Source organism: Phascolarctos cinereus, unplaced genomic scaffold (genome assembly GCF_003287225.1).
Source record: "Phascolarctos cinereus isolate Bilbo 61053 unplaced genomic scaffold, phaCin_HiC Scaffold_1;HRSCAF=81, whole genome shotgun sequence".
Taxonomy (NCBI): Eukaryota; Metazoa; Chordata; class Mammalia; order Diprotodontia; family Phascolarctidae; genus Phascolarctos; species Phascolarctos cinereus.
Window position 1 is genome coordinate 167503476 of NW_027555514.1, and position 25422 is coordinate 167528897.

A 25422-nucleotide genomic window follows, 5' to 3' on the forward strand; every position below is an offset into this window, starting at 1 on the left:
AGGGTCCTTTGAAACAACCTTTCTCTCCAACACTGTCCCATAACCTAGATGTCCAGAGGACCTACTTTGGGTTTTTGTGACTACAGAAATGGGAGAATAGGGGAGAGAGCAAGGAGTAAAAAAATCAGGCTGAAATTGAACCAGGATACAAAAAAAGTAGGTGTTCCTAGTTTTGGTTTATGTTAACCACAGCCTTCTTTTCTAGATAATCAGATAGTCCTTAGAGAGGCATGTACAAAAACGGGGTGGGGGTGGGGAATAAAACGAGGGAGAAGAGGCCAAGAAGGAAAAGAGTGCTTTGGGGAAATATGTGTGTCTCCCCAAGCCCTTCCTCCAACCACCAGCACCAGCAAGGCAGGCTGGGGCTTCGACTATCTACAATTACCTATCTTTCTTCCCCCTAGAGTGGGGACTTCATACCATCTCCCAAAAATACAGGAAGTTGCTGGCGTTAAAAATCAGCCCCCAAACTCAGCTCCTCTCCTTCAGGATTTTTAGTATCTCAAGCTAAGATTCCCTCAAATAAACCCCCCTCCAACAACCTGATCTCAAAAGGGCCCTTTTTCAAAGCACAACAGGTCACTCTAGGACCGGCTGGGTTCGTGTCCTCTGTCTGTCTCTCTAGAGCTCTCTGTCTCTCTGCCTCTCTGTCTGTCTGTCTCTCTCTCTCTCTCTTTCTGTGTGTCTCTCTCCTCTCTCTTTTCTTCTTTCTCTTGCTTTTTTTGTCTGTCTCCTCCATCTAGCCTCCCTCCCTTTTTCTCCCTCTCATCTACTTTCATGTACAGAACATGCAGGTCTGAGTTTTTTTGTCAGCCTAACCGCATCCGGACTCTATTAAAGTTCCTGGCGCGGGATAAACAATGCAACTGTCGCGTGCAGCAGTCTGAAAATAATTGGATTAGCTAAAACATATCAACTAAATAGAGACAGTCCTGCTCAGACAGTCGGAGTAAATGTCACCCTGGAAAAAGCCCTGAAAACTGATCTCATGGTTCCTGGGCTCCCAAGACCCTACCTCCGCGGTAGGGGGGAAAAAAACCACCAGGGGCCTTGGAAACTCTGGTTTGAGGCTGCTCTTCTCACCCACAGTAGGCAGTGGGATTTCACTTTTTCTTTCTACAACCCACTCAGGTTGCACAGTCAAGACATTTGGGCTGTTCTGAAGAAGAACCCTGCCTTAAACAGCAGAATCCACATGCTTCACAAAATCCATCAACAAATAAATAGAATTTGAAAAACCCTTTCTCCAGAGTTCCTTTCTCTCTGACTCCAATTGCTCTGATGGGAGACAAAATTGGTGAGGCTTTTGTTTTATTACTTTGAGGTAAAAATTCCAGGTCAATTATCTATTTTTACGTTTTCTAATTTTGGCTTTTGTTCAATCAGATGGCTGCACCAATAAAATAAATATGCTCTATTTCCGGATTAGACTTGATTTGTATAAGAGAATGAGAAAATGTGTGAGAGGGTCACACCTGAAAAACCCTTCCATATTCTTTTCTCTTCTCTATGGCTTGCGTGTCAAATCCAATCCAATTTCCCTCTTACTAGGTTGAGAAGACAAGGAGAGAGAAGGCACAGGAAGAGAGTAAAAGATTAATAATAAGATATGGCTTTTGATTTCAAATTCAACTACCCTGATTATCCCACTTTTTTCTCTCACATGGAGCCTTGCCAGGCAAAGTTCTTTCTCCTATTTTAAGATTTTATTGAGTATTTTCATTAATGTCTTCCACCCCCTCCCAAAAGCTAAGGTTCTCCTGCCATTGCCTCAACCTATCCTTTTTTCTAAAACTGGGATGGAAGGGGAAAACAAATTCTGAACAGATAGTACTAGGGGTTACAGGGTAATTCCTGTTTTACATTCCGGAGGTTTAATTTTCATATTAGAATTAAAGATTTTTCCCTTGGACTTCCATTTTGTCTTGTAAAGTGATTAAAAGTCATTTTCAGCATGCAAAAATTCTAGCTTTTGAAGGACAGAGGTATAACTTCGGTTTTAGTTTTCTTCTTTCTGCATCCACTAGTTCATTGCAAGAGCCTTACACTGAATCTGTTTTTTCCTTAAATTCTAAAGACCAGAAGGATAAGATCGGACATGTCTCAAAACTAGTCCCTGATTTGGAAGAATGGGGAGAATCAAAGCTGTAATACTTGGGGGAGGAAAAAAAACAAAAAAACAAACCCTCACTACCCATGCAAGGTAGTGAGTCCTCTAACCACCTCGGGAAAGAGGGAAGATTAGGTCTCAGGGTGGAGGAGAGAAAAGAGTCCGACAGGGACAGAAGACAGATCCTACCTGTGCTGGATCTTGCTTTTGGCCTCGACTTACATCCGAACCCTGTGGGCGATCCTCCCAGCAGGCTACCGGGGGGGAAGAGTCCAGAGCTATATTCCGGGACGTAGGGAGGATAAGTGGTGATGGGATGATGGGCAGACGAGGAGGCTCCCCCAAGTGTAGCCATGCTGCCCCGGGAGTGAGATGACTCCAGCTTCATGGTGTCGGGAAGGGACACCTGGTATTTAATGCACTCCTTCTCATCCTGCCGAGCTGAGCCGGCTGAGCCTGGTGTGGAAAGGGATGGGTCCGGGGAAACATCCTTAGGAGGGGTGGGTGGGAAGGTGAAGAGGTGCGGGCTAGAGTGACCACCGGAGAGTGAAGAAGATGAGGCCGGCGGGTAGACCGAGAGGGGTCCTGGGGAGCCGTGGTGGATGGAGGTCTTGGAAAAGGGACTGAGGTTCCAGGGCGAAGCACTGTGGTGACTTCCCAGGGCTTTGCCACTGTCCAGCCAGGGCAGGGATCCGTGAAGAAGAGGAGGGCGGCAAACTTGACTCCCTGCAGGGGGGGGGGGGGGAGACAGATGAAGAAAGAAAGGGGCAAAAAGAGAAGTGGGATTGAAATCACACTGCTGCAATACAGTGAGTGCCTCAAACACATCAGGGGTTCTCTGGAGCTTCCTCGACCTCTCTACAAAGAAGAGCCGCACAATCTATGCTAACAAGTGTGAAAGCAAGGTGGGATTTCCTCCCACTCTTTGAGTGGAACCTGGGGAACGGATCCTAACTCCAAGGGTCTTTTTTTGAGAAGGTGAAAGAGATCCTTTCCACTGCTCCCCGGTCTTAATTAGTCAATATTTGGGCCTATAGTTTGCAGGGTGGGCAGGATCCCATACTTGACTTAACCTCTCCCAGCACACTTCCTAAATCACATCCCGTCCTATCTTCTTCCTAAAATCTGATTTGTTTCTCTTCATTAGACTTCTCCACCAGCCTTAGATTCCTTAATACCCCTCCTTTACCACTTTGATCCCCATGGTTGATGAGGGTTGAATGCTGAAAACCAAGTCATATAGTGACCTGAGTTTCCCTCCAACTCTTTCCCTCTCTTCTCTTTCCTTCCTTCCTTCCTTCCTTCCTTTCTTCCTTCCTTCCTTCCTTCCTTCCTTCCTTTCATTTTAAAATGGAAGTATTTCCCGTACATTTAACATCACGATCATGCCTCTCTGCCCCATATAGAAGCCCCTGGCTGAGAACTGAAGAAACAGGAAAGGAAAAAATTGGTTTTGGAAAAAGGATAGGGGAAATTTGAGGGTTATTTCCGGGCTAACTCAATGCAACACTTGCTGATGGCAGCCTGACTACTTCCAAAAGGACTTGGATGGCTTTTGCCAAAAGCTTTCGAATGCTCTGTCAGAGAAAATGTCCAAGGCTATAAGCTGGGGACAGGAGCCTCTCTCTGCTTTGCTTCCCTTTCCAAGACAGGTCATGGATGAAAATAAAATGAGCCCCAGATAGGCTCTCAAAACAAAAAATTGATTTGTAACTTGGAATATGTATTAGGTATTTATCACCTAGGATGACTTTGGGGTAACACATATATCTCACTTTTAATACACATAAACCTGAGCTAGATAGAGCTGAACTCACACTAAAAGTGCACATTAGAATTGTATCTACAGATCCACACACCTATTAATCCTTTAATCCAACATTCACATTAATGTTTACTATTCTATTAAGCATTAAAAACAATACTGAAACTAAAATCTGAGAGAGGAAGGGGAGGGGATGTGGAAAGGGAGTTCTTTGAACATAAAGGGTCAAGATTCACTATTATCCAGGAAGTAGTATAGTAAATAACATTAAGTCTGCATCGATTGTATTTCCACTTAACTGCTGATATGCACTGAGTAAGGGCAAAGAGCGCCCCATCGGCAGAAACAATTGGTTTAAAATCTAGTAACAGCAGACCCCTGAAGTCTGGTACTGAGGAACTCTGTCAACAATGTATAGAGGGAATGGGGGGGGGAATCATTCTTGGAATAGGAACCCTATATTTTTTTCTGCCTCACTTTTTGCTTCTCTTTTACAGGAATCATTTTATGTTTTAAAATCTTAGAGTTTTTGTTTGGAAAGTGTTATGTCCAGATTGTTTTTATTTTTTAATTTCACCCCTCTCCCAAACTTCTCAAAGGAAGAAAAAACAATGTATAACAACTCCAATCTTCCCCTTAATTAAGAAAAATGGAAATTAAATTCTTAATCCTTAAAGGGACTTCAGGGAATAATAATAGTAGGCCTTAAAGAGGGAACTAGGAAGGTATATCTTCAGAGAAAGATTGAGAGTGAAAGCGATCTCCAGAAATTCTAAAGCAAAGCTGGACAGGAAAATTCTGTGGAGCCGGGAATCTAAGAAGGCTTGAAACCTTAAAATTAATAGCCAGTCTTTCTATGAAATGTCCTGATTGCTTTCCAGTCTACAAGTCTGAATTACATTTTCCTAATGCCAAGGAACCAAGAAAACTGCAGGGACCTGAACATATTGCCTTTTAGGCAAAGGCCAGAGGAGTCGTACATATAAATAAATGTCTTGGATTGCTGAAAGTTTGCCTAAAGTTGCAAATGCAGAGACGCTTGGATGAACCAGTCGCCCCAACTAAGAAAGAGTTTCCAAAATATAAAAGTTTTCTTAGGTAGTTCCCTTTCTTTCAATTCTCACCCACATGCTTGAAAATACAAGCTGTCTGGGATCTTCGGCTACAGAGGCATTCACAGTTGGGGGTGTCACAGCTTAGCTGAGGCATACTAGGTGGTCCCCCTAAATCTCTGCCTCTTTCTCTACTCTGAGCCTCCAAGCTCCGAAAACCTGGAACGTAGCCTGAAAAAAGGCAACTTTGGCCAGGTAGAGGGCTGGCTAGACCTGGACTGTGTGTTCCTTGCAGAGAGGCTACACCTTTGGATCAAAGGAATGATTAGCCTTTTTTTCTGTTATTCATATCACTCAGATGAACAGTTGAAAAAAAAATAGATGGCCTTTTCCATTTCTGCCCGGACAGAAACCACTGCCATCTCCAAACCAGAATGAGAAAAGGAAATCAAGTTTACTTATACTTCTCCCCAACTCCTCCAGCGTTCCCATGCCTCCTTCACGTGAAACTGACTCTTCACCGAGCCTTAGAAGAGGTAGGCAGAATACGCTGAGGTGTCTAGAAAACTGGGCCTTTAAGTAAAGAAAAGAGATAAGAAGGAAATCAAATCTACTCACCATGATGGGTCGGAGGATATCTCTGTACGGTGGCCCTAACAGAGTTTCCGTAGTAAGGTGGGACGTGGTTGCCTTGTCCGTCGATGTTAAAAAGTACATCCACTTCCTCTGGCAGAGGGTACTGTGAAGGGTCCATGTAAGAGTGACTGAGCCCCGGGTGGTGAGTGTCTGGATGCTGGCCATTCAGAACTGCCGGGTGATGGTGACTGACCCAGCGGGATTGGTCCGTAGTCACCTCCATATCCTCGATCACGCTCTCGCGCGCGGTCTTCTCCGGAAAGACAGCTCAAAATTCTGGAGGTGTTCAGTTTTTGCTTAGGGGATGGGTTTTTGGGTTTGTTTTTTGTTTTTCAGTTGCTGTTGTCGGTGGTGGGGTTTTTTTCTTGTGTTTCAGCGAGGAAGTAGTATGGAATAGGGAGAATGGGAAAGAAGAGGAAGGAAATTGGTTTTTGTCTTTTAGAATTGTTTCAAAGAAAGGAGAAAGCGAGAAATAATTAATTCCAAATAAATGGGGGGAAAGGGAAGGATTTTTTTTATGGTGGTAATTTAAATTTTTAGAAATGAGATTCCCCAAGGATTTTCCTCAGCTCTTGCAAGGTGAGTCTCTCCTCGGGTCACCTGTAATGGAAAGGAGGGGTGGAAATTGGATGAGCACTTAAGTACTTTAGCACCTGAGTTTTATGAACTGGCACCACCTCCCATACAGATAGATCACAAGCATGCACACACAGGAGCATATGCATACAACAGAGGCATCTATAGCCTGCAGAACTCGGCACAGACACACGCACAACGTCCAAGACATTAGCAGCAAACTATACCAACACTGGTTTTTCTTTTCTTTTAACACACGCCCCACCCCCAAGTCCTATGGACTCCTGCCTCAGGAAAAAAGAAGTACTTTTTTTTAAGGCTCAAGGGGACAAAAATCCACCTTAGGCTGTATCCCAAGAGCCCCTGGTCTGTGCAACTCTAACCCAGCACTGTAAATTTTCAAGCCTGTAAAAATCCACTCCTTAAGAAACCTTCCAACAGAGGAAGAATGAAGAAGAGAGGAGAGTAGAGATGAGATCCACATGTAGAAAAACAGAAACTTTGAAAAGAAAAGAAAAGAAAAGAAAAGAAATGCAGATACAGTACCAACCTCGGCAGTGGGGAGCAGAAAGTGTGTGACCCGAGAGAGAAGCAGAAACTGCTTGATCAGACTCTCTCTCTCTCTCTCTCTCTCTCTCTCTCTCTCTCTCTCTCTCTCTCTCTCTCTCGCTCTCGCTCTCTCTCTCTCTCGCTCTCTCTCTCTCGCTCTCTCCTGTCTCCTCTCTCCTTTCTTTCTTTCTCTCTTTCTCTCTCTCTCTCTCTCTCTCTCTCTCTCTCTCTCTCTTTTTTTTTTTACAGGGAATGCATTCTTTCTGAAAGTATCAGGACGGCGCCAGGCAGCTCAGTGTTCTCAGACAGCTGTGGCGCGACGCAACTTAAGGAGGTTCTAGTGTCATCAGCGCTGGAGGGGAGGAGCCTGTCATTGGATAAGGAGGGACAGGATACTGAATACAAGGAAACTGCAACCCAAACCTACTCCTTTACTTTGCCACCATCCCCTCCCCCCACCACCCCCGCACTACCCTTCTCCAAAATTCCCCCCTTCCCTCTCCGGTGACCGGAGAGTATAGCTTTAATAGAGTCCACAAACTGAAAGTACTCGGGAAAGAGTTTTTAAACTACGTTAAGGTTTTAGGAGTGAGAGTCGGAGAGTAAAAAAAATTGGTGCTCTGGCCCTTTAAATGTGTGGCATCGGATCCTGCTAATTCAAAATTGGGTTGTTAGTTTTATTAGTACCAGTGAAACCTGACTATCCCATTCGTAAAGTTAACTTATTCGGGAAAGGGTGAGATATAGTTAAGAAATTTGGGGTGATTCATTTCTGTGAATATATGTGCACATAAAATTGATGAGTAAACTAAAAATTTCAAAGTCTGTTTAGGTTTGCCATCTCCTAAAATATCCAGATATCGTCCAGTTAAGAAATGTACGTTTCTACTTCTATTTTCTTAATCTCCATGTTACAAAAGATATCTTTCCATTTTCAGTAAGCAGCCCCTCAAATTAGCACCGGTCCAGCTGTTACAGATGTAACAGCTCCGAACCTATAGTATTTATAATAAATATTTTAGTTTGCCTTGCCTAACAATATGCCTGGACGCAAACGGTGCGCAGGGGAGAAGCATTTCATTTATTCAACAGAGTTAATACGTGTGTGTGTGCGTGTGTGCGCGCGCGCGCGCGTGTATGTGTGCGCGTGTGCATGCGCGCGCGCGCAAAACAGCAGAGGGAATGTGGTTCCTGACACTAGTTACAGAACTTTTCCCACTTTTTTGCAAGAGTGTTTATCTGTTCCTAACCGGCTCCTAATGCCAGCATATCTAACCAAAACTAGGAAGAGGAAAGAGAGAGACCTCTTCCAAATAAATAATACTCCGCAACTTAATCTTCCAGCTGTAAGACTGTCAGTGGAGTGAGGACGGGTCAGTAACACAGCTCAGCAAACTTTGAAGGTCTTAGCTACCGGTCTAAGAGCTACAGAGAGCACTGGTGGGACAGGATTAGGAGCTGGGGGGTGGGGTGAAGAGAAGAGCGGAGGGCAGGGGCGGAGTGTAAGGGAGAAAGAGAGTCCCGGGCCAATAGAGAAAATGCAAGCTGAGGAGACTAGCGATAGATTCCAGTGATTGGCTGGAAGGGAGAGTTCGAACCACCTTTGCCACTACTCAGTCCATTGAGCCACTGCATCCCCTAGTGGTGCTAAAGCACCAGCCCTGAGCTCAAATTGGGTAAAGTGATGCTTAAGTTTAAAAGCGAAGGGGGGGGGGGGAAGTAGTATAAAAGAAGTAAAAAAAAAGTTTCCTAGTCTTCTTACCTCCGACAAAGATTTTGGTGGAAAAATATAAACTCTAAATATACATTTAAAAATTGAGTGCGAGATAAAAATGATACCACACACTACATATAAATGGAAATGGATGAAGGTAAAGTAAATTCAGAAAAGATGGCTTTCTGCTAGGCTGCAGAAAGGTCTAGCTGGGACAGGGAAACACCAATATTCAGCTTTTGAGAAGTTCTATATTATGTTTAAAACCCTCCTCTGGTTTCCTGGAAAAGGAAGTTGAAAAATGGGTCGGACAGATCTAGAGATTTGGTGTTTCTTTGCCTTGAATCTGTAATTCTGCGATCAAATTCCTGTTTAAAACTGGGATTCAGTTTAAACCGGACACAGAAAAAGAATGTCTTTAAAATTAATTAGCAAAGCTAAAAATCCTCCAGGTTTCTCCTGAGTCCAGTTACTGCCTCTATTTTATAACATTGGCCCAGTAAAAGAACATCGATTTTCCTCCCACTCTTTGACTATCTTTCTCTCTAGGGCCAGTCAAGTTGCCAGCATCTCCTGCTCACTGCGTTCTCCAAAGCGTTTAATTATTTAGTATATGTCTAACATACACCGGAAATCATTCCATAAACAAGGGGAGGAATATAGACCCACATCCATTCCGTTAGTATTTCAAATTAGAAATGTAGAGGGAAAAAAAAGAAGTTTCAAAAACAGTTCCTGGGCATAAATTCACAGGAGGTGGGGTGGGGGTGGGGGATTCGGGGGGGTGCTAGAATCTCATCCTAGCACAAAACCACTCCCCCCCACAAAAAAAAAACACAAAACAAAACAAAAACAAAAAACGCAGGCATGGAAAATTTGCCCCCTTTAGAGAGAATCCGTAGCACCTCAAACCAACACTACCCAGGAGATTGCTTCTGGGAAGAATAGTGCTGACTCACGGATTTTTAAAATGTTTAATCGTAATACGGGACATAACATAAATTTTAATTCAGGTGAGGGTGGGGGATAACCTGGCTAACAAGAGAAACCAGAGTATCCGGAAGTTTCTCCACGCTCCCCCCCCAAACTTGATGAGGGGAAAATGGAGACAATGAATGCTGAGGGAACTGACTTTGTCCATTCGTCGTGCTTTAATGGCATGCTCGATATCTGGTCGTATTCAGATGGATACCGAACCCACAAAATGTGGCCCTAAGTCTCCGCTTTACATCCAGGTAGATGGGCTACAAATTGGTCGGGGCGGCTGGAGGAGTGGGGGAGGTGGGAGGTAGATGCACTCAGTAATGGAGCCAGCCTGTAGGGGGGTATTTACATCGAATTCCCAGCCTGTCCGCCCCCTGTTCCCGGACTGACAGTGGGTAATTGGGGAAGAGGACGTTGCTCTTTTGATGGCCCGCGCCGGCCAGTCTAGCCGACGCCACACTGGGTTTGACGTCACAGGCCCAGCCCCAGAGCCAGGAGCAAGGGGCAGGGTGGGAAGGGGAGAAGCTGGGTGGATAAAGAGGAGGAAGGCCGAGGTCTGGGACGGGTCGAGGAGGTGGGGGTTGGAAGAGGGAAGGGGGGAAGGGAGGTAATGAACAGGGGCCAAAGAGAGGACTGCAGAGCGTGGCCTGAGGCTGGGAGCTGGGTTGAGGGGGTCTGGGCCACGCCAGGCGCCGGCCTGGCACGCTTCAGCTGCTACGGCAAGCCCTGGCTTCCTTAAGGGAGGGGGTGAACGACGGAGGGGCAAGGGGTTGGGGGTGGGATCCAGAGGACGAAGGGTAGTCCCGGCTTTTCTTTTTATTATTTTTTTCCTACCAGCTTCAATTTCTAAAACTTCCAGATATACGCGCGCCCCCACCCACCTACAAAAGCTTGATACTTCGCAGCGTTGTGTTCTCTGCCCCCTCTCAGGCCAGCCACCCCTACCTCCAACCCGCCCCCCCTCCTCTCTGCCACCCAGGCTGTCTCAGGCTAGTCTCGCCTCTCTCCCTTAGCAGCAGCCTGCATGTCTCAGCACCGGGGAAGGAGGATGCTACTGCTGTTGCCGCTTTGCCTCGGCTTTTGGGAACCAGGCCTCTCTGCTAGGGTAAGGGGGCTTTGCCGTGGGAGTGAGATTCATTGGACGCTTTGCCTAAGCGCACATCGGAAACGCAGGGTTCCAGAGGGAGGGAGCTTCACGTTGTCTTTGCAAGAAGGACAGTATGAGGATCTGGACATCTGACAACCAGGAGAAATTAGGTGTACCCCTCCCTCCTTAAGTACATTTGAAAGGGCCGAGCGTGTCCTCACGAGGAAAGGAGTTGAGTAATTATAATGAAGACTAACATTCTTTTTGGGTGGAGTTGAAGAGAAATATCTCCCCCCCTCCTTTCCATTATTCTCCCTCCCCAACTCCTGACCCAAAATAAGGGGGACGGGGAACGAGCCGGAGGGATGTCAGGGCTTTGCAAAGAAACCGACCTGAGGGGGCGAGGGAAGGGGAAGCATCTTTTTATTCAGGAGGCTGGACCGGGAAAGAGGAGATAACGGCTGCCGGAGATGCCCAGCCCGAGTGGGCCGAATATGTTGACTGAATTTTGACTAGGTGCAGAATATATGGGAAAAGGGTTAAGGCAAGGGTCGGGCAAGGGGAATCGGGGAATCGTCTCCCAGTCGAAAAAGTACTAATCTAGAGAAAGGGGAGTTAAAGCAACCTCAGAATGCCTAGGGCGATCATTTAAAGGTGTTTACCTAAGAATTCTGGAAGGGGAGAAAGCACGAGAAGTAGTTAGATTTTTTTCAAAACAGCAAAAATGCAAGTGAGCGAAAGAAACTAAGCTGTGCAATTTGGTTTTTGTGTCACTCCTATCTCTCCACTGGCAACCTCACCATCAGCGCCTGGCGGGCGTTCTTTTAAAAGGAAAATAAAACAAGGTTGGGAGCAATCCCCAAAGAGAGCTTAAGAGTGGAGTAAAATCAAAAGCTAGAAATTGGGGGGGCGATAAAGGAGAAGGCAAAAATGAGTCTGAGGAGAGGAGCGGAGGAAATAGGGGAAGTCCCTTTTTGGGTTTAAATCAATCATCATTTGCTTTTACCCATCAATAAAAATGGAGTGAATTGTACGCTGTGGTCGTTTGTCTTGGAAGGAAACGGAATTAGCCAGTCTCTGGTACCGTCGGCTGACCCGATTTTGCCAGGTTCGGTTCTTATTCTCTGCCCTGTATTCCTTTGGCCCCTTTTTCTGCTCCTGACGTAGGCTTAAGTCTAGCCACTTTGGCTTCTAATTGAGCATCTAGAGTTTTAATAGAGGCCATTGTTGGAGCAATTAGCTAGAGACAATAACTGGAAAAGAGCGTTTAATTCGATTTTAAGGAAGGCTATATGGCCTCAGCTTCTACCAGGGTTGCGGGAGAGTTGGTTGAGCAAACTGAGTTAGCAGATGGAAAGAGGGATAGGGGCGTTGGAAAAACGTATTCTTTGACTTATATAGACTTTCAACAATTCCTGGGTTAGCCGAAGGCCTTTTCCACCGATTTCAGACCCTTTTGCCTCATCTTTTTTCACTGGGAGTCCGGGAGGTAAGGAGATGGAACAATTTTGGGGGATTTGGATTCTCTGATATTTGGAGGAAGGGGGGAAAGGAAGATTAAACAGATTCAAACTTGAGGGAAGAAGGGAAAAATCGGTCCCAGTATGGAATGCGATGGGATACTGTAGTTCAGGGAACCATTCTATCCTGCTTGCAAACGGGGTTTGTGACCTTGTAGCCGAAGTGATTTACAATTACTCTAGGTGACGGGGGAAGAGATGATACTGCCGTCCTGGATAGGTCAGTGTTACTAGGACGGTCACCCGCACCTGGTCTGAATTTCGTTCAGTCCCAAGGGGTTGAGAAGAGAAACCCCTTTCTGGCACACACACACCCCTACTCTCTCGGTTCCAAGCCTTAACTCCCTACCCCCATCCTCAATGAGCGGATTAGGTTACGGTTGCCCGGCTGGGATTTTTTACAGGGTACGAGAATAGCACAGGTAAAGCTGTATAAACAGCCTCCAGCCTGTCGAGCAGGAGGGTTATACAGGGGACACGGCCCAGGGCACGGGCGGCGGGGGCTTCTGTAGGGTCGGGCGCGCGCATACTAAACCAATACGAGCCTGTAGGAGGAGTGGCCGCCCAGTTAAACTCGGAGGGGACAATGGAGAGAGTCCAAATTTTTGAGACGTCTTTTCCCCTTTTCCCTTTCCCGATTAAGGAGCAGGCACCCTACTGGCGGACTTAAATCAAGGGGACACAGCTCGCTGCATATGAGTGGGTAACACTGGTTTGGAGAGGTGAAATAGAGCTAGTTGGTTTTGTTATATTTCTACCCGAGGATGTCGGGGACATGACTAAAAGTTCGCTGGAAAATGATCTCGTGTGTCTGAGTGTGTGTCTGTGTGTGTGTGCGCGTGAGCCAAATTGAATCTTCAGGAACTGAGACCAGGAGGGGAAAGAATTTACCAAGTACACTGGTTTCTGCTTCCCCAAAACTGTTCCCGTACCCTTCCTCGCTCTGAAATTAGCTATTGGTTTGGGGTGGTGTGTGGTTTTATTTACTCTTCTTTTTTGCTTATTCATCTATCACCGTTTGAAACTCGGAAGGAAACCCACCAGCGTAAGGAGGGGCGGCAAGAGGCGGGGAAACTCAGAAGATGCGCTTCGAGATTACCCTCCTCACCACCCACCAGCACCTACCTCCTCCCTCCCTCGCGCCCCAGCTAGCTCCTAGGGCTATCATTCTCTCTAGCCTTCCCTCCTCCCTCCTCAATCAAGAAAGCCCATAATGTTAAGGAGATAAATATGAAGTCGGGGTGAAGCAGAAAGGGATTGAAAGAGGAGGGGGAAGGGTTTCTGGTTGAGGTTTAATAATGCACATTTGAAGGGAGAGAAAAGAAACGAACCAGAAGAGGGCATTGGGACTGGACCGAGGGAGAATTTCCCCTTGTGAAGGTTAGCAGGAGAGAGCCGAACATTCCCGCATAACCATCTAGAAAAAATTAACCCCCTAACCTTCTGCCTTAGTGGAGGTAGCCAGGGAGAAGTAAGAGGAGGTGAGAAAGCGGCTGTAGTGAGAAGCAGAGTTGGATTTCGTCCAGAGCAAGCCCTAGATCAGTGGGTAGGGGGTCATTCTCCTTTGGTTAACTGCAGCAGCAACACTTGCAGCCACCAGAGATTGGTGTGGAAAAAGCGAAAGCCCGGGAAGGTATATCACCCCAGCTTCTTCATTGTCCTCTTCCTAGTGAGAGCTTCGGTACCAAAACTGACCTCCAGAACAATCGGTTGACCGAGAAGGGACTGATCTGGGGGCTTTATTAATTACTGTTAAAAAAAATAACACCTACATCACTGTTTCAACTCATTCTCCATTGTTCCCTTCCTGTCTGCATTAACAGGCCTGCATATTTGGCGATATCAGGGAAATGGAAGGAATTGTGGGCTCAACTCCTCTGTGACCCCTGCTTCTTTCATATCTCCCTATATTCTCCCTCCCCCAAGCCCCCAGCAGTCTCCTGGCTGTAAAGTCAGAGAACTCTTCTACCGTGCTCCCCATCACAACGACGACCTGTCTTCTCTCTCTTCCATTCTACCCCCACCTCCAGTCCTGCTCTAGAATAAGGTGAGCCGAATTAAGCTGCCATATGACCTGCACATCTCTAAGGTAGCTGGTGGGATGGGATAGGGTGGGGAGGGGGGACGGAGAAGCTGAAATCTTATTTCTTTGGGATAATTAAGGAGAAAAATGTTATCAGGACGATGAAGAGTCAAATATCGTTCCAATACAAAGGAGATTTCAGTTTGAGATTTTTTAAAAACATTTTTTTAAAACTTTCACCATGAGTAGATACCCCTTCCCGGAATGCTCTGCGTGGGTTTGTGTGTATATGCACGCGTGTGCCCAATGTAGCAGAGTATAAACCCATCTGTCTAGGTGGTATGGGTGGCTAAGCTAAGAGGATGCAAACACCAAAGGTCTCTTTTTTTTTTCCCTTTCTCCTATTGCTGCCTGACACCATTGAGCTGTGTGGACAGGTCTCACAGCCAAGGGCTGAAGGTTCTGAGAAGGTGGCCTTCCGCTACCACCTCAGAATAATGGATATCCCCATCTCAGCAATTTGTTTTTAAAAACCGTTGGCTCCTCTCCGGAACGCCAGCCAGGACTTCAGCCCATCACCCAAGTGAAGCCCAATTTCCTTCTTTTCACATGGCTCTCCAAAAATCCCACCAAACTCAGACCACGTCTAGTCCATCATCTTCATCACAGAAGCTCCTGGCAGGAGACCAGACAGAGCGAGCAAGCCAGACTATGTGGGCAACACAGAAATCATCCACAGGGAAGAAAAAGAACTGAAATTACCTTTGCTCTCAGGCAACGGTTGACCTTAAGAGTATTCAAACTATTTGTTAAAGAAAATTGTTTCAATAATGTGTGCTTTGTGAAATAGTCATTCATAGAATAATATTGCATTAACCGATAGGTATGCAAATTTGATGGCGGGGTAGAATACTCTGTCTGGAGTAGAGCTTAGGTCTCTGCCATTTTGCAATCTCCTGGGTCTTGGCTGTACCCTTCCCACTTATCAAACCTACTGGCCTATGGGTCTCTACATCTCAAAGGTCAAAGTCCTGACCTGGGCTGGATTCTTGTTTTGTATTATTTTCTCTTCAGCTTTTCCATCAAAGAGCACCTGAGGAGCTTAATAGTTTTCACCTAATCTCCCCTATTTCTTTGCTTCCCTTTACTGTTCCCTATATCCTCAATATCTCATGCTTCAGGAAGATACATAGCTTGGATGGCCTTAACAAGGATCCATCTTGGTTGTCAGAGTTAATAACTGGCTTCGCTAAGATTAGGAAAAGAAGAAAAGGCTTGTAGGTGGAAGGGAGAGCTAGGAAGGATGGCCAGTGCATCTGTCACAGGCTTTCCAGAATCCCTCAGTGAATATGAGACCTCTCCCAGAACCCTTTAGGCTCAACAAAATACAGTCCTACACACAGACATTAACACATAAAATCTAATGCCTAAGTCTTCATTCAATTTACCTCCATTTGTCTCTGCTCAGGCTTGATTCAAGTTACACTAACTGGACTTCGTAGACATACTCACCTCCACAGTCCTATTCACAACTTCTGACACTAAGAACCACACCCAATATGAGTCCTCAACCATTCAATCCCTCCCTAGTTCATCAGAGACACATATATAACACAAGGTGCCAATGAATATACCTTGAAATTGAACCCAGGAGCAGTGCTAGGTCACACCCACGTTTAGTTATGCCCCTCTTCACTCCCCACCCCCCAACCTACTTCATCTATAAAGTGACCCAAACTTCTACCCTCAGGCTAACTGCTGTCCATCAGTAAGTTGACAGAGCCAGGGGGTGGTGATAGGTAATTGTCCTGTTAAATGTTTATAACCTGGAGCCAACAAACCAGGCTCCCTGGTGTGTGTGTGTGTGTGTGTGTGTGTGTGTGTGTGTGTGTGTGTGTGTATGTGCGCGCGCGCGCGTGTGTGTTTGGAAAGGGGTGGATTAGGAGGGATCCTATTTCTGTGCCAAGTTGAGGGAAAACTAATCATATATTTTGGTAGCAGAGTTTTATCTAGTTCAGCTGTCATCCTGTTTTCAAAAGTAATTACTTTTGGGTGTAGGAGTTTTGTGTATGAGTATGTAGAAAATAATGTCACCCTCCCATAAACTGGAATTAGATTAAATTTCTTAAAATCACCTACACTCCTCTAGAGAAACTGCCCTGGCCTCACTTCACTTTCCTCAGGGTCAGTTCAAGCCACCTTCTGTCTCAGGAGAAAGAAGCTAGAACCCTTGAGCCCTTCTTCCCCTAATGCTCTAACCTTTCTACACACTCTTTCCAAAGCTGCCTTTTGCTCACTTGTGATTGTTTTGCCTTGGGTTTGTATTTAGTGGCTTGTGCCTCAAAGCCTTCCTAATGCCCTTTGACATGTTAGAACACAGATGCCGACACATCTGCGGGTCAAACTTTTTCTTCTTGCTACATATCTATTTCTTGAATTATATACCAAGAAAATGCGCCTAAACTTACCCCATACACGAGTAACACAGAGCACCGAAGCAAATACAAGCACTGAAAAATAGATGCACCGATAGCTGTTTCGTGGTTTTACAACAAGCAAAATTTTAGGAGCTCTTTCAACTCGTCTTAGTAGTAAGAAAGCTGCGATACTCCGAGACGAGCAGGTTATGATTTCCCTTCTCTTCTCCCCCCGCCTCCCTATTCTCCCCAGCTATTTCCTTCTACTCCGAAGGTAAGTACATAGGAGGAAAATTCGGGTCCCAAAGTAGCAATGAATCCCCGGATCTAGCTCAGGAGTTTAAGCATGTCTTCTTTCCACCTACACACACACACACACACACACACACACACACACACACACACACACACACACACACAGAGTCACAGTAGAAAGTCAAAGATCCAGAGTGTTTAAAAAGAACAATAAGAATTAGGAGTAGGGTAGAGTTTCCTCCAACGACAGCTGCCCTTTGAATTCAGAATCCCTTTCTAATTCTCTCCACGTGGAGAAGGGGAAGAGAACGCTATGTTAGAGAAAGGGAGATTGCGGTATTCACTGACCTGGACAGCTTGCTCAGACTGGTCAGCTGCTTATTGTTTTTTTCTTGATTTGCTGGAGACCTGAAGGTAGAAATGACAGATTTCTCTGCTGTTGCTGCTGCCGCTGCTGCCGCCGCTGCCGCCTCTTCCTCCTCTACTGCCGCTGCACCTCACGGCATCTCACAAGAGCTCCCAGTGAAAAGTAAAACCTCGGTGATCTGCATCCTTCCTAGCAACCTACTCTCCTCCTCTTTCTCCTCCTCCTCCTCCTCCTCCTCCTCACTGAAGAGATCAGAGTTCTTCCGGGTTGAAAAAGGAGAGAGAGAGAGAGAGAGAGAGAGAGAGAGAGAGAGAGAGAGAGAGAGAGAGAGAGTCATTTAATTACACCCCTCCTCACGCAAACCACAGGACGTGAGAGGAGTGTGAAACTGACAGCGACCGGGGAACGAAAGACAGTACTGTAATGTGACCTAATCCACACCACATGCCTAAAGAGTTTGTAATTTTTATAGTAGGATTGGAATTAGAACTAGACTTATTGTGTCATTTTTGTTAACGAGGTTATTATTATAAATGCATTTTCACCCATGTCAGAGAGAAGTGAGTACCAAGTTGAAGTCATCCAGCTGTTCCCCACTGTGTCAATTCCAGGACCGCCAAACTATTTCTCTCTCTCTCTCTCTCTCTCTCTCTCTCTCTCTCTCTCTCTCTCTCTCTCTCTCTCTCTCTCTCTCTTTTACACACACATATCCCTCCATGGGGCTTTTCCTCTTTTTTTAATTATACTTTTGTTTGTGATTTATGCTGAGTATTCAAAAGTATGAGTATATTTGATTCATTTTTTATTCTGCTAAAGCTGGAGGAGGAAAAAGTTGTGAGAGGCTGATGATATTCAGTTCTGTGTGTTGGTTGTCAAGCTCCTGGCACATTTCAAGGCTGGAATCAAATCTTTGGAGACACATACATTAGAAGCTTCTTTGAATATGGAAAACATTGGTATCAGAAACCGTGGACAAGCGCTACCGCTACAGGATAGCTAAGGAAAAGTTGCTCTCAAAGGATGCACTCTGAAGATACAAATGTCTATAGAGGAAAAAAGAAAAAAAAAGAAAAGGTTTCCCTACGCCCTTTCCCATCTTTTAAAGTTTTCCTCTTCCTTCTTTCCCCAGACCTAGAAAAGCTCAAAAATAATTCTAGTAAGCATCTCATGAATTAATTTCTACAAAAGTAAATCGAACTTTACAAATACTCGGGTGAAAAGGCCAGAGTCCCGTTGTTTTGGCAGGTAGGGATTCCCCCCCCCCACAATATTTATACAACAAAAATAGTAACGGGCTACTTTCACAATCATCTGGAGGCGGGGATAAGAAAATGCATTTCTTGTCAGGAAGTGAAATGCCTTCAAGAATATTTCTAACAACTTGCGGAGTAAAATGAGGATAAAGTGCTCCACCATCCAGTCCATTCAGACTGGAAAGATCAGGGTTGTTTATGGTAAGGTCATTGTGATTTGAAGAAGAAAGAGTATTGATGAGTGGGAGCAGGGGGAAGTAGGACAGTGAGAGAGCAATTGCTTGGTGTGTTTATGAACAAGTCCAAAGGCTCTCATAGAGGGAACAGACCGTGTATTCAGGTATTAACTTAAAGGTTTCATAAGCCTGTAACCCCGAGTTTTATTCCTATATGATATATAAAGCTATCTAAAACTGTCTAAGTCAAAGCCTTCTAGGTAGATTTGATTTTCCCTCCTCAGTCCTACCTACCCTACACTCTCCCCTTTCCCAACATTTTAAGCCATTCTTTTTTCAGTCCTCAAAGATTAAATCCTGAACTCAGCCCTGGCTCAAACATTTGCCTATCATCCCTTTCTACGTTTGGAGTTTGGATGTAGGTTCAGATCAATTGTTCTCATCTTTGAAAGGGACCTAGAGGTCGCACTCCATTCCCTCGACCACTCGCAGAAACTCACACTTTCTTTCTGTGGGTCTCTTTACCTAGCCCATCTTAGACCTCACTCTGGAGTTGATTCTACCAAGAGAAGTTCATTTAGAGTTAGAGCCTAGTTTCTGAAGAAGTTAAGTTGAGAGAGGTTTTTTGGAAGGACGGGGGTTTAAAGGTCATTCAGTTCACCCTCAACCTGCTGACCTAACACTGCTGTAATTGCTTCTCTGCTACCTCGGACTGGACACTGCAGTTTAGCTACCTTTCTCTCTCAAGGGCCAAGAAAATAACAGTGGTCTCCAAGCCTCCCCTGAGAGGAGAGCAGGTTCGCCTTCCTTGCGGCCAGGGCTTCGGAGCTGGGTCAGTGCAACCTAGATCTTGCTAGTTCGACAGCCGCCTTGGCTCTGGAGACATAGGCCACTGGATTAACTAGAGAGGCTCATAGACCCCACCTCCTCTAATCTCTTATCCCGATGCATAAATGCCAGGTTATTTGCTCCTCTGTCTTCTCTATTTCTCCCCCTCAACCTTTTCTCTCTCTCTTCTTCTGCCTATCGATATCAAACATTAAACTCATTCTCCTTCCAGGAAGCAATGCTATTTCATACGTGTCACATTGAAAGAAGGAACATTTCCATTTCTTTATTCACTTTTCTCTCTCCCTTCCTACCCGCCATCCCTACTTCCTATGCAGAGTTCTTGCTGGCGACCCTCTAGTGGATTCTGGCGAGACTTTCTCTGACTGACTTTCTCCCTTCCTTTTCTGCTGACTCTGGGGAGTCTGGCTATCTTCGAGTTTAGTGTGACTTCTTGGTAAAGCGATGGAGAAATCTGATCTTTCCTCCTTCCTCCTTCCTTCCGTCACCTCAATTTTTTCTTTAGCAAACAAAGCCGATGAAGGTAGGAAGGAAACTAACCTACCATAGAGACTCTGGACTTTTTTTTTATAAAGAAAACTCTCCCATAAATAAATAAAACCTAGTTATTTAAATTTTTAAAAGGGCAAGCCAGATCAAAGATTTTACTGCAACTCAATGTGTCAGTTATATTCCTTGCAACCACACTGGCCTTTAGGGCTTAGAAAACTGCTACTTTGAGGCAAATAAAAGAGTAGAAATAGTCCCAGATCATTCGGATCTCTAGATTTATTTGGCAGTCCAGAGAAGCCAAGATGGGATGGAGTGAAAGGGGAGAATTTGTAAGGAATAAGCAAAATGAGATGAGTGATAAGGAGAAACAATGAAGTCAGTCAGTGTCACTTTCCTAGGGGAAATGTAGAAATATAGAAGGGTTATTCCTCGTCAGTGCACGCGCAGTCGAACGCACCCAACGTCTTAAATGTGACTTTAACGAAGCCACAAGCCATTCTGTCAATGTTAAAAGCTTTCTGTCACACTCTGATTCGAAGTTTGGGTCAAGTTGCGTGCCTGCGTATGGCAGGCGTTTGTTGACAGAAAGAGACAGAAACAAAAATAGAGTGGGAAAGCAATTGGGGTGGGAGGAAAGAATACGCAACGCTCCGTTATTTGAGTTCGACCTTCACATACATTTCAAACTTTCGTGAAAGAACCTTATATCCAGATGACTAAAGCCCTCTTTGCCTTCCCTGTGTAAAGACAGCCACTTGTAAGGTTTTAGGAACAACCGTCAAAAAAGGATGCTGACCATACATATACACACTACACACATTCTCAAACGAATTATTCTCTCACTTCTCATAATTACTGCTTGTGGTGGACACTTTGGCTTTTCCACATCATTGAATGGATGTGGTCTCGTCTATTAACCTCGGGGATAGCTGATGTTAGGACTGGGGATCGGGCTGTTGAATAAGTGGTAACTAATGTGGTCTTAAATGGGATGAGGCGTTGGAGGGCCCTTCCTATTGGGGTTGTGTCTGCATAGGAGTGTATTTTCTGAACATCCTCATGGTTGGTTGCTTATATTCTTTAATACATTCAGCAAAATTTCAGAACCCACAATCCTCCGAAATCAGATAGACCGAGTTTCAATAAAAGAACCCCATCTCTGTTTGTGGTTTAAAAAAAAGAGAGGGATAGGTTTGTAGAAGAATGATAGTTAAATCGTATCTTGGTCTCTTTTATTTCTGCATGGATATAAAATTCATGTGTTGCCGAGAGGCAAAAAGAGAACATATAGCTGGGAGTGATCGCTTCCAGAATTTTAATCTAATCGACCTATGACTATAGCAGGGTTGGAAGAGCGTATATTTATTCACGGTTGTTCACAACTTCTGTGTTTCTATTTCACCCAAAAGCTGACTGAAATTTCCCTAGGTATTTTTTTCAGGGGGGGGGAAAAGAGGGCTCCAGTGAGCAGGCGAGCACATTTAATTGTACTCCTGTAAGAGTTCTAATCTTCAGGTCAGATTCAGTGAGCGTTATTTTGTTGAGCGAGGAGAAGGTGCGTATTTGGGGGAAACTATTCCGTCACTACCCTTCCCCCCCCCTTTTAAAAAAAGCAGAACATTTCTATTAAATTCAACTTTTAGGTCAGTGATTTCAACTATGTATCACTGACAAAGCTACAAAGATGAAGAGGGGTAGTGGTGAGCGGATGAGCATCTCGAATGAAGGTTTCAAATATCAACTACTCGAAATGAAAAATACAGTCGGACCTATTCCACCCCGGCGACCTAAACAAATAGCCCCGTTTGCAAATTCCTATCAATTATTACATGATGGGAAAAAAACTTATATGAAAATAAAGCACGTGAACGGGGAGAATTTTAATTAAATCTTACTGTGGATATAATAACATGGAAGTGATTTTTCATTCGGCGCTTGCCTGCTCACCAGTGTTTTATGGCGTTTTCTTGCCTCTGACTTTATTTTAAAATATTAGACGAGGTGGAGAATTATAAACGACTCCCTCCTTATCTGCGCTGCTCACATATCCAGGATCAGAGGAGCTGATTAAGAAAGAAGTCAGAGGCAACGTTGGATTCATAATGATTTGGAATAATGAATCCTTATCTCTGCTTTCCAGATTATCTGCCTTTCAGCTCCCAATGTTTTGTTACATGGGATAATTTATTGCATCTAATACATCACAATGAATCTGATGGTAGAAAGTGATGGCCGACGTTGTGAAAAGGGGGCCCTTATTTTTTATCCCGGGGCAATGAAACTGCTTTTTGCAGTTTTTAATTGGGAAAATATAAGGTAGATCTGATAATAAAAAAAAAGAGGGGGGTATAATCTTGCCTGCTCGTGCTTTGCCACGCTGCTCTTTAATTAGTGTGTCAATTTCAGGCTGAAATTAACAGGATCGACCTGAAACCGGTGCTTATTTTCTCCAAAGCTCCGAGATCCTAATTTTTAACATGATTTATTTTTATGAAAAAGGAGATAATTAATCATAAACACTGAATAAAGCACAGAGCCAAGTTAAGATAAAATGCCATTTGCATCTTTATATAAAAAGATACCAATAATGTTAATTTTCTCTTCAGCCTCCTCCGTCTCTCCTCATCTTTCCCCTCCTATGGATCCTCCTCTCCAGTCGCACTCTCTCTCCAAACAAACTGGAAAGAAATCAATTCGATGTTCTTGGTGCTATTCTCTCTCTCTCTCTGTCTCTGTCTCTCTCTCTCTCTCTCTCTCTCTCTCTCTCTCTCTCTCTCTCTCTCTCTCGCTCTCGCTCTCTCTCTCTCTCTCTTCTCTCTCTGTCTCTCTGTCTCTCTCTGTCTCTCTCCTCTCTCTCTCTCTCGCTCGCTCTCTCTCTCTCGCTCTCTCTCTCGCTCGCTCTCTCTCTCTCGCTCTCCCCCATTCATCCCTCCCTCCCCTCCCCTCCTCTGTCCCAAGCGACATTTATCATTTACTATGTTAGAGAAATTGTATTGGTGCCTTTGTTTGAACATGCATGGTTTTAATATGGTCCCTTTTCTCCAAGAATAGGTCCCCCTTTCTAGAGTCCCAGGCCATCTCCCTCTTGAACTTCACCTTGTCCCCTGCGCAGTGATTTCAGTATTTGACTGAGAGGTAGGTATGGCAGTTGGGGAAAGTGGGAGAACCTGGCTTGGGTGCTTGATGAGCTGCACGTAACCGTTTTCAGTAGTGAGAGGCCACCATAGCAAGCCTTCATCACAGGGAGGAAGAGCTGGGTTCAAATTCTGTCTCTTACCCCAACCCATCATTTAACCTCTCAGTGCCTGTAGACAATTCTCTAAAACTATAAGTCTCAGAACAGCATTGGTAGAGGGAATCTCCCCACCTGGAGTTACCTACACCAATTAAGTTACAGGTTCAGAACTATCACACACAAAATCTTCTTGAATTATTTATTTTCTGAGAAAATTTTGCCATTCTAAAAGCAGTAGACATCACATAGAGCTGCTCCCAATCTAAATCATTCAGAAATCTGCAAATCTTTGGTCTGTGTTGATCGGTTACATTGTGCTTTGTACTAAATGATCAATGTAAATCTCTCTCTCTCTCTCTCTCTCTCTCTCTCTCTCCTCTCTCTCTCTCTCTCTCTCTCTCTCTCTCTCTCTCTCTTCCCTTCCCTCCTCCCTTTCTCCCTTTCTCTTACCCCCCTTCCTCCTCTTTCCCTTCCTCTCTCTCCCTCCCTCCCACTTGTTCATGCTGACGTCAGTTCATAATTTCCTGTTAATAGGCTGGGTCTCATCAAAATCATCAGAAATTCTCCCCCCCCCTTCTTTTTTCAGATTGCAATAGAATTTGGACTTTGAAAAGGATTTGATGTTTTCTTCTCCCTTTTCTGCTCTGGGTGCCTATCTAATGCCTCTCTACTGTAGTCTACACATTTGAACAGGTCTTCAGGGGTATGAGACTTATTTTAGAGGAGACTTCCCACCTTTTAACAATCTCTTGGAGGACACTGGAGTGATGATGTGGTGGTAGTTGTGATATGAACAAAGAGGGTCCCAGCTGGAGGGGGAAAGATAGGCTACTGGGCCATTTCTACCTCACAGGTAACAAAATTTCAGGCTATACTGTCATTCCTCTCTCCAGATCTGTATCTCTTTCCTCATCATGTGATCTTCAGAGAGTGGGTCAGGAGCTATCCCTTTCCATCTTGAGAACCCAATTTCAGGCCAATCCAGAAAGTACAAACAATAAAGCAAATAATTACAATAGAAAATTAAAGACTTTTGCCTCAGTTATGAACACATGCCATATTAGGTTTAGCTCATAGTAGGTGCTCAATAAAAAGGTTATGAATGTTTCAGGTGATTGGAGAAGGGGAGGGGGTGGAACAAATAATCTGGATAAATTTCCTGACCATTTCATCTTACTTTTGGCATTCAATTCATGGTCTCAAGGGTCGTGGTTTCATTCACATGATTTCATTCTTTTCTCAACCTTTCTTTTCCTTGCACTCTCTCTCTTTCTCTCTCTCTCTCTCTCTCTCTCTCTCTCTCTCTCTCTCTCTCTCTCTCTCTCTCTCTCTCTCTCTCTCCCCCTCTCTCTCTCTCCTTTCTTCCTTCCACCAGCTTCCCTCTCTTTATGTCACACTGCTCTAGGAATTTCAAGTATCAATTATAAGTAATATTAATTTCCCAGCCCCCCAACCAGTGAAGTACAGATGATCTGATAGGAATATAAAAACGGTGCTTCCCTAGATGAAACAGACCAGTGGAGCTTATTGGGCCGTTTCCCATGCCCAGATGAACATTCAATTTTCCGGCATTATCTCCATACTTAAACTCGCTTTCTCCATTTCGGTGCCAAGATAAATTTGCATAATATTTGCAGCTGTAATTAGCTGATGAGCATCTCCCAGACTCCCCCTTTTGTTTCTTCATGCATTTGGTCTTCCATTGATGCCATTTTTGATCTTTAATATTACAGGATTCCCGACAGAGAATTTTATATCTTATCTGTCCTGCTCCAAAAATCTGTTAGAAACAGAGAGGGATGGAGGAGGGAGGGAAAAGAAAGAGGAGAAAAGACGGGTGGGGGAGAGAGGGAGATGGGATGGAGAGGCAGAGGCAAGGAGGGATATCGAAGAGTGAAGCTTCACTAATCAGAGTTTGAAAAGGTTACATTGGAAGCAGGCATCTGTAGTGACAGAGCAAATAAGATAAATGAGAAATTTTGAGAAAGATGGTTATTATTATGGACCACAATGAAAGACAGTATTTCCATTTATTGTAGGAATAGGGGTGGGGGGGGAGAGATCATGAAAAAGTAAGTTGGGGAAACAGTTGTAGACACTAATATTACAATTTCTTCTTCTTCTTCTTCTTCTTCTTCTTCTTCTTCTCCTCCTCCTCCTCCTCCTCCTCCTCCTCCTCTTCCTTCTCCTCCTCTTTTCTCCTCCTCCTCCTTCTCCTTCTCCTTCTTCTGCTCCTCCTCCTCCTTCTCCTTCTCCTCCTCTTTTCTCCTCCTCGTCCTCCTCTCTCCTCGTCCTCCTCATCCTCGTCCTCCTCTTCCACTTCCTCGTCCTCCTCTTCCACTTCCTCGTCCTCCTCTTCCAC

At 44.8% G+C, this 25422-nt stretch overlaps 1 protein-coding gene and 1 long non-coding RNA gene across 6 annotated transcripts in view; one reads left to right on the forward strand and one right to left on the reverse strand.

The window, feature by feature from the left end:
* GATA3 (GATA binding protein 3) overlaps positions 1-17184 on the reverse strand; it is a 34951-nt gene extending 17767 nt beyond the window's left edge. For 2 of the 4 annotated variants that reach the window (XM_020965105.2, XM_020965104.2), the window contains exons 1-3: positions 6690-7000; positions 5546-6163; positions 2300-2836 (exon numbers count right to left, since the gene is read on the reverse strand). In XM_020965105.2, the coding sequence (XP_020820764.1) occupies positions 2300-2836; positions 5546-5786 (778 nt within the window). In that variant the 5' untranslated portion in view covers positions 5787-6163; positions 6690-7000. Of the gene's footprint in view, positions 1-2299; positions 2837-5545; positions 6164-6689; positions 7002-17036 lie in introns of those variants that run through there. The other 2 variants (XM_078154876.1, XM_020965106.2) reach the window with 2 other exon arrangements.
* Positions 10229-14777, forward strand: LOC144455371 (uncharacterized). 2 transcript variants are annotated; one of them, XR_013484101.1, is made up of 3 exons: positions 10229-10491; positions 13817-14040; positions 14442-14777. It is a non-coding gene; the product is annotated as an uncharacterized LOC144455371 (long non-coding RNA). The 2 variants fall into 2 exon arrangements; XR_013484094.1 differs by having other exon boundaries at positions 10231-10491; positions 14454-14777.
* Positions 17185-25422: the final 8238 nt, after the last annotated feature.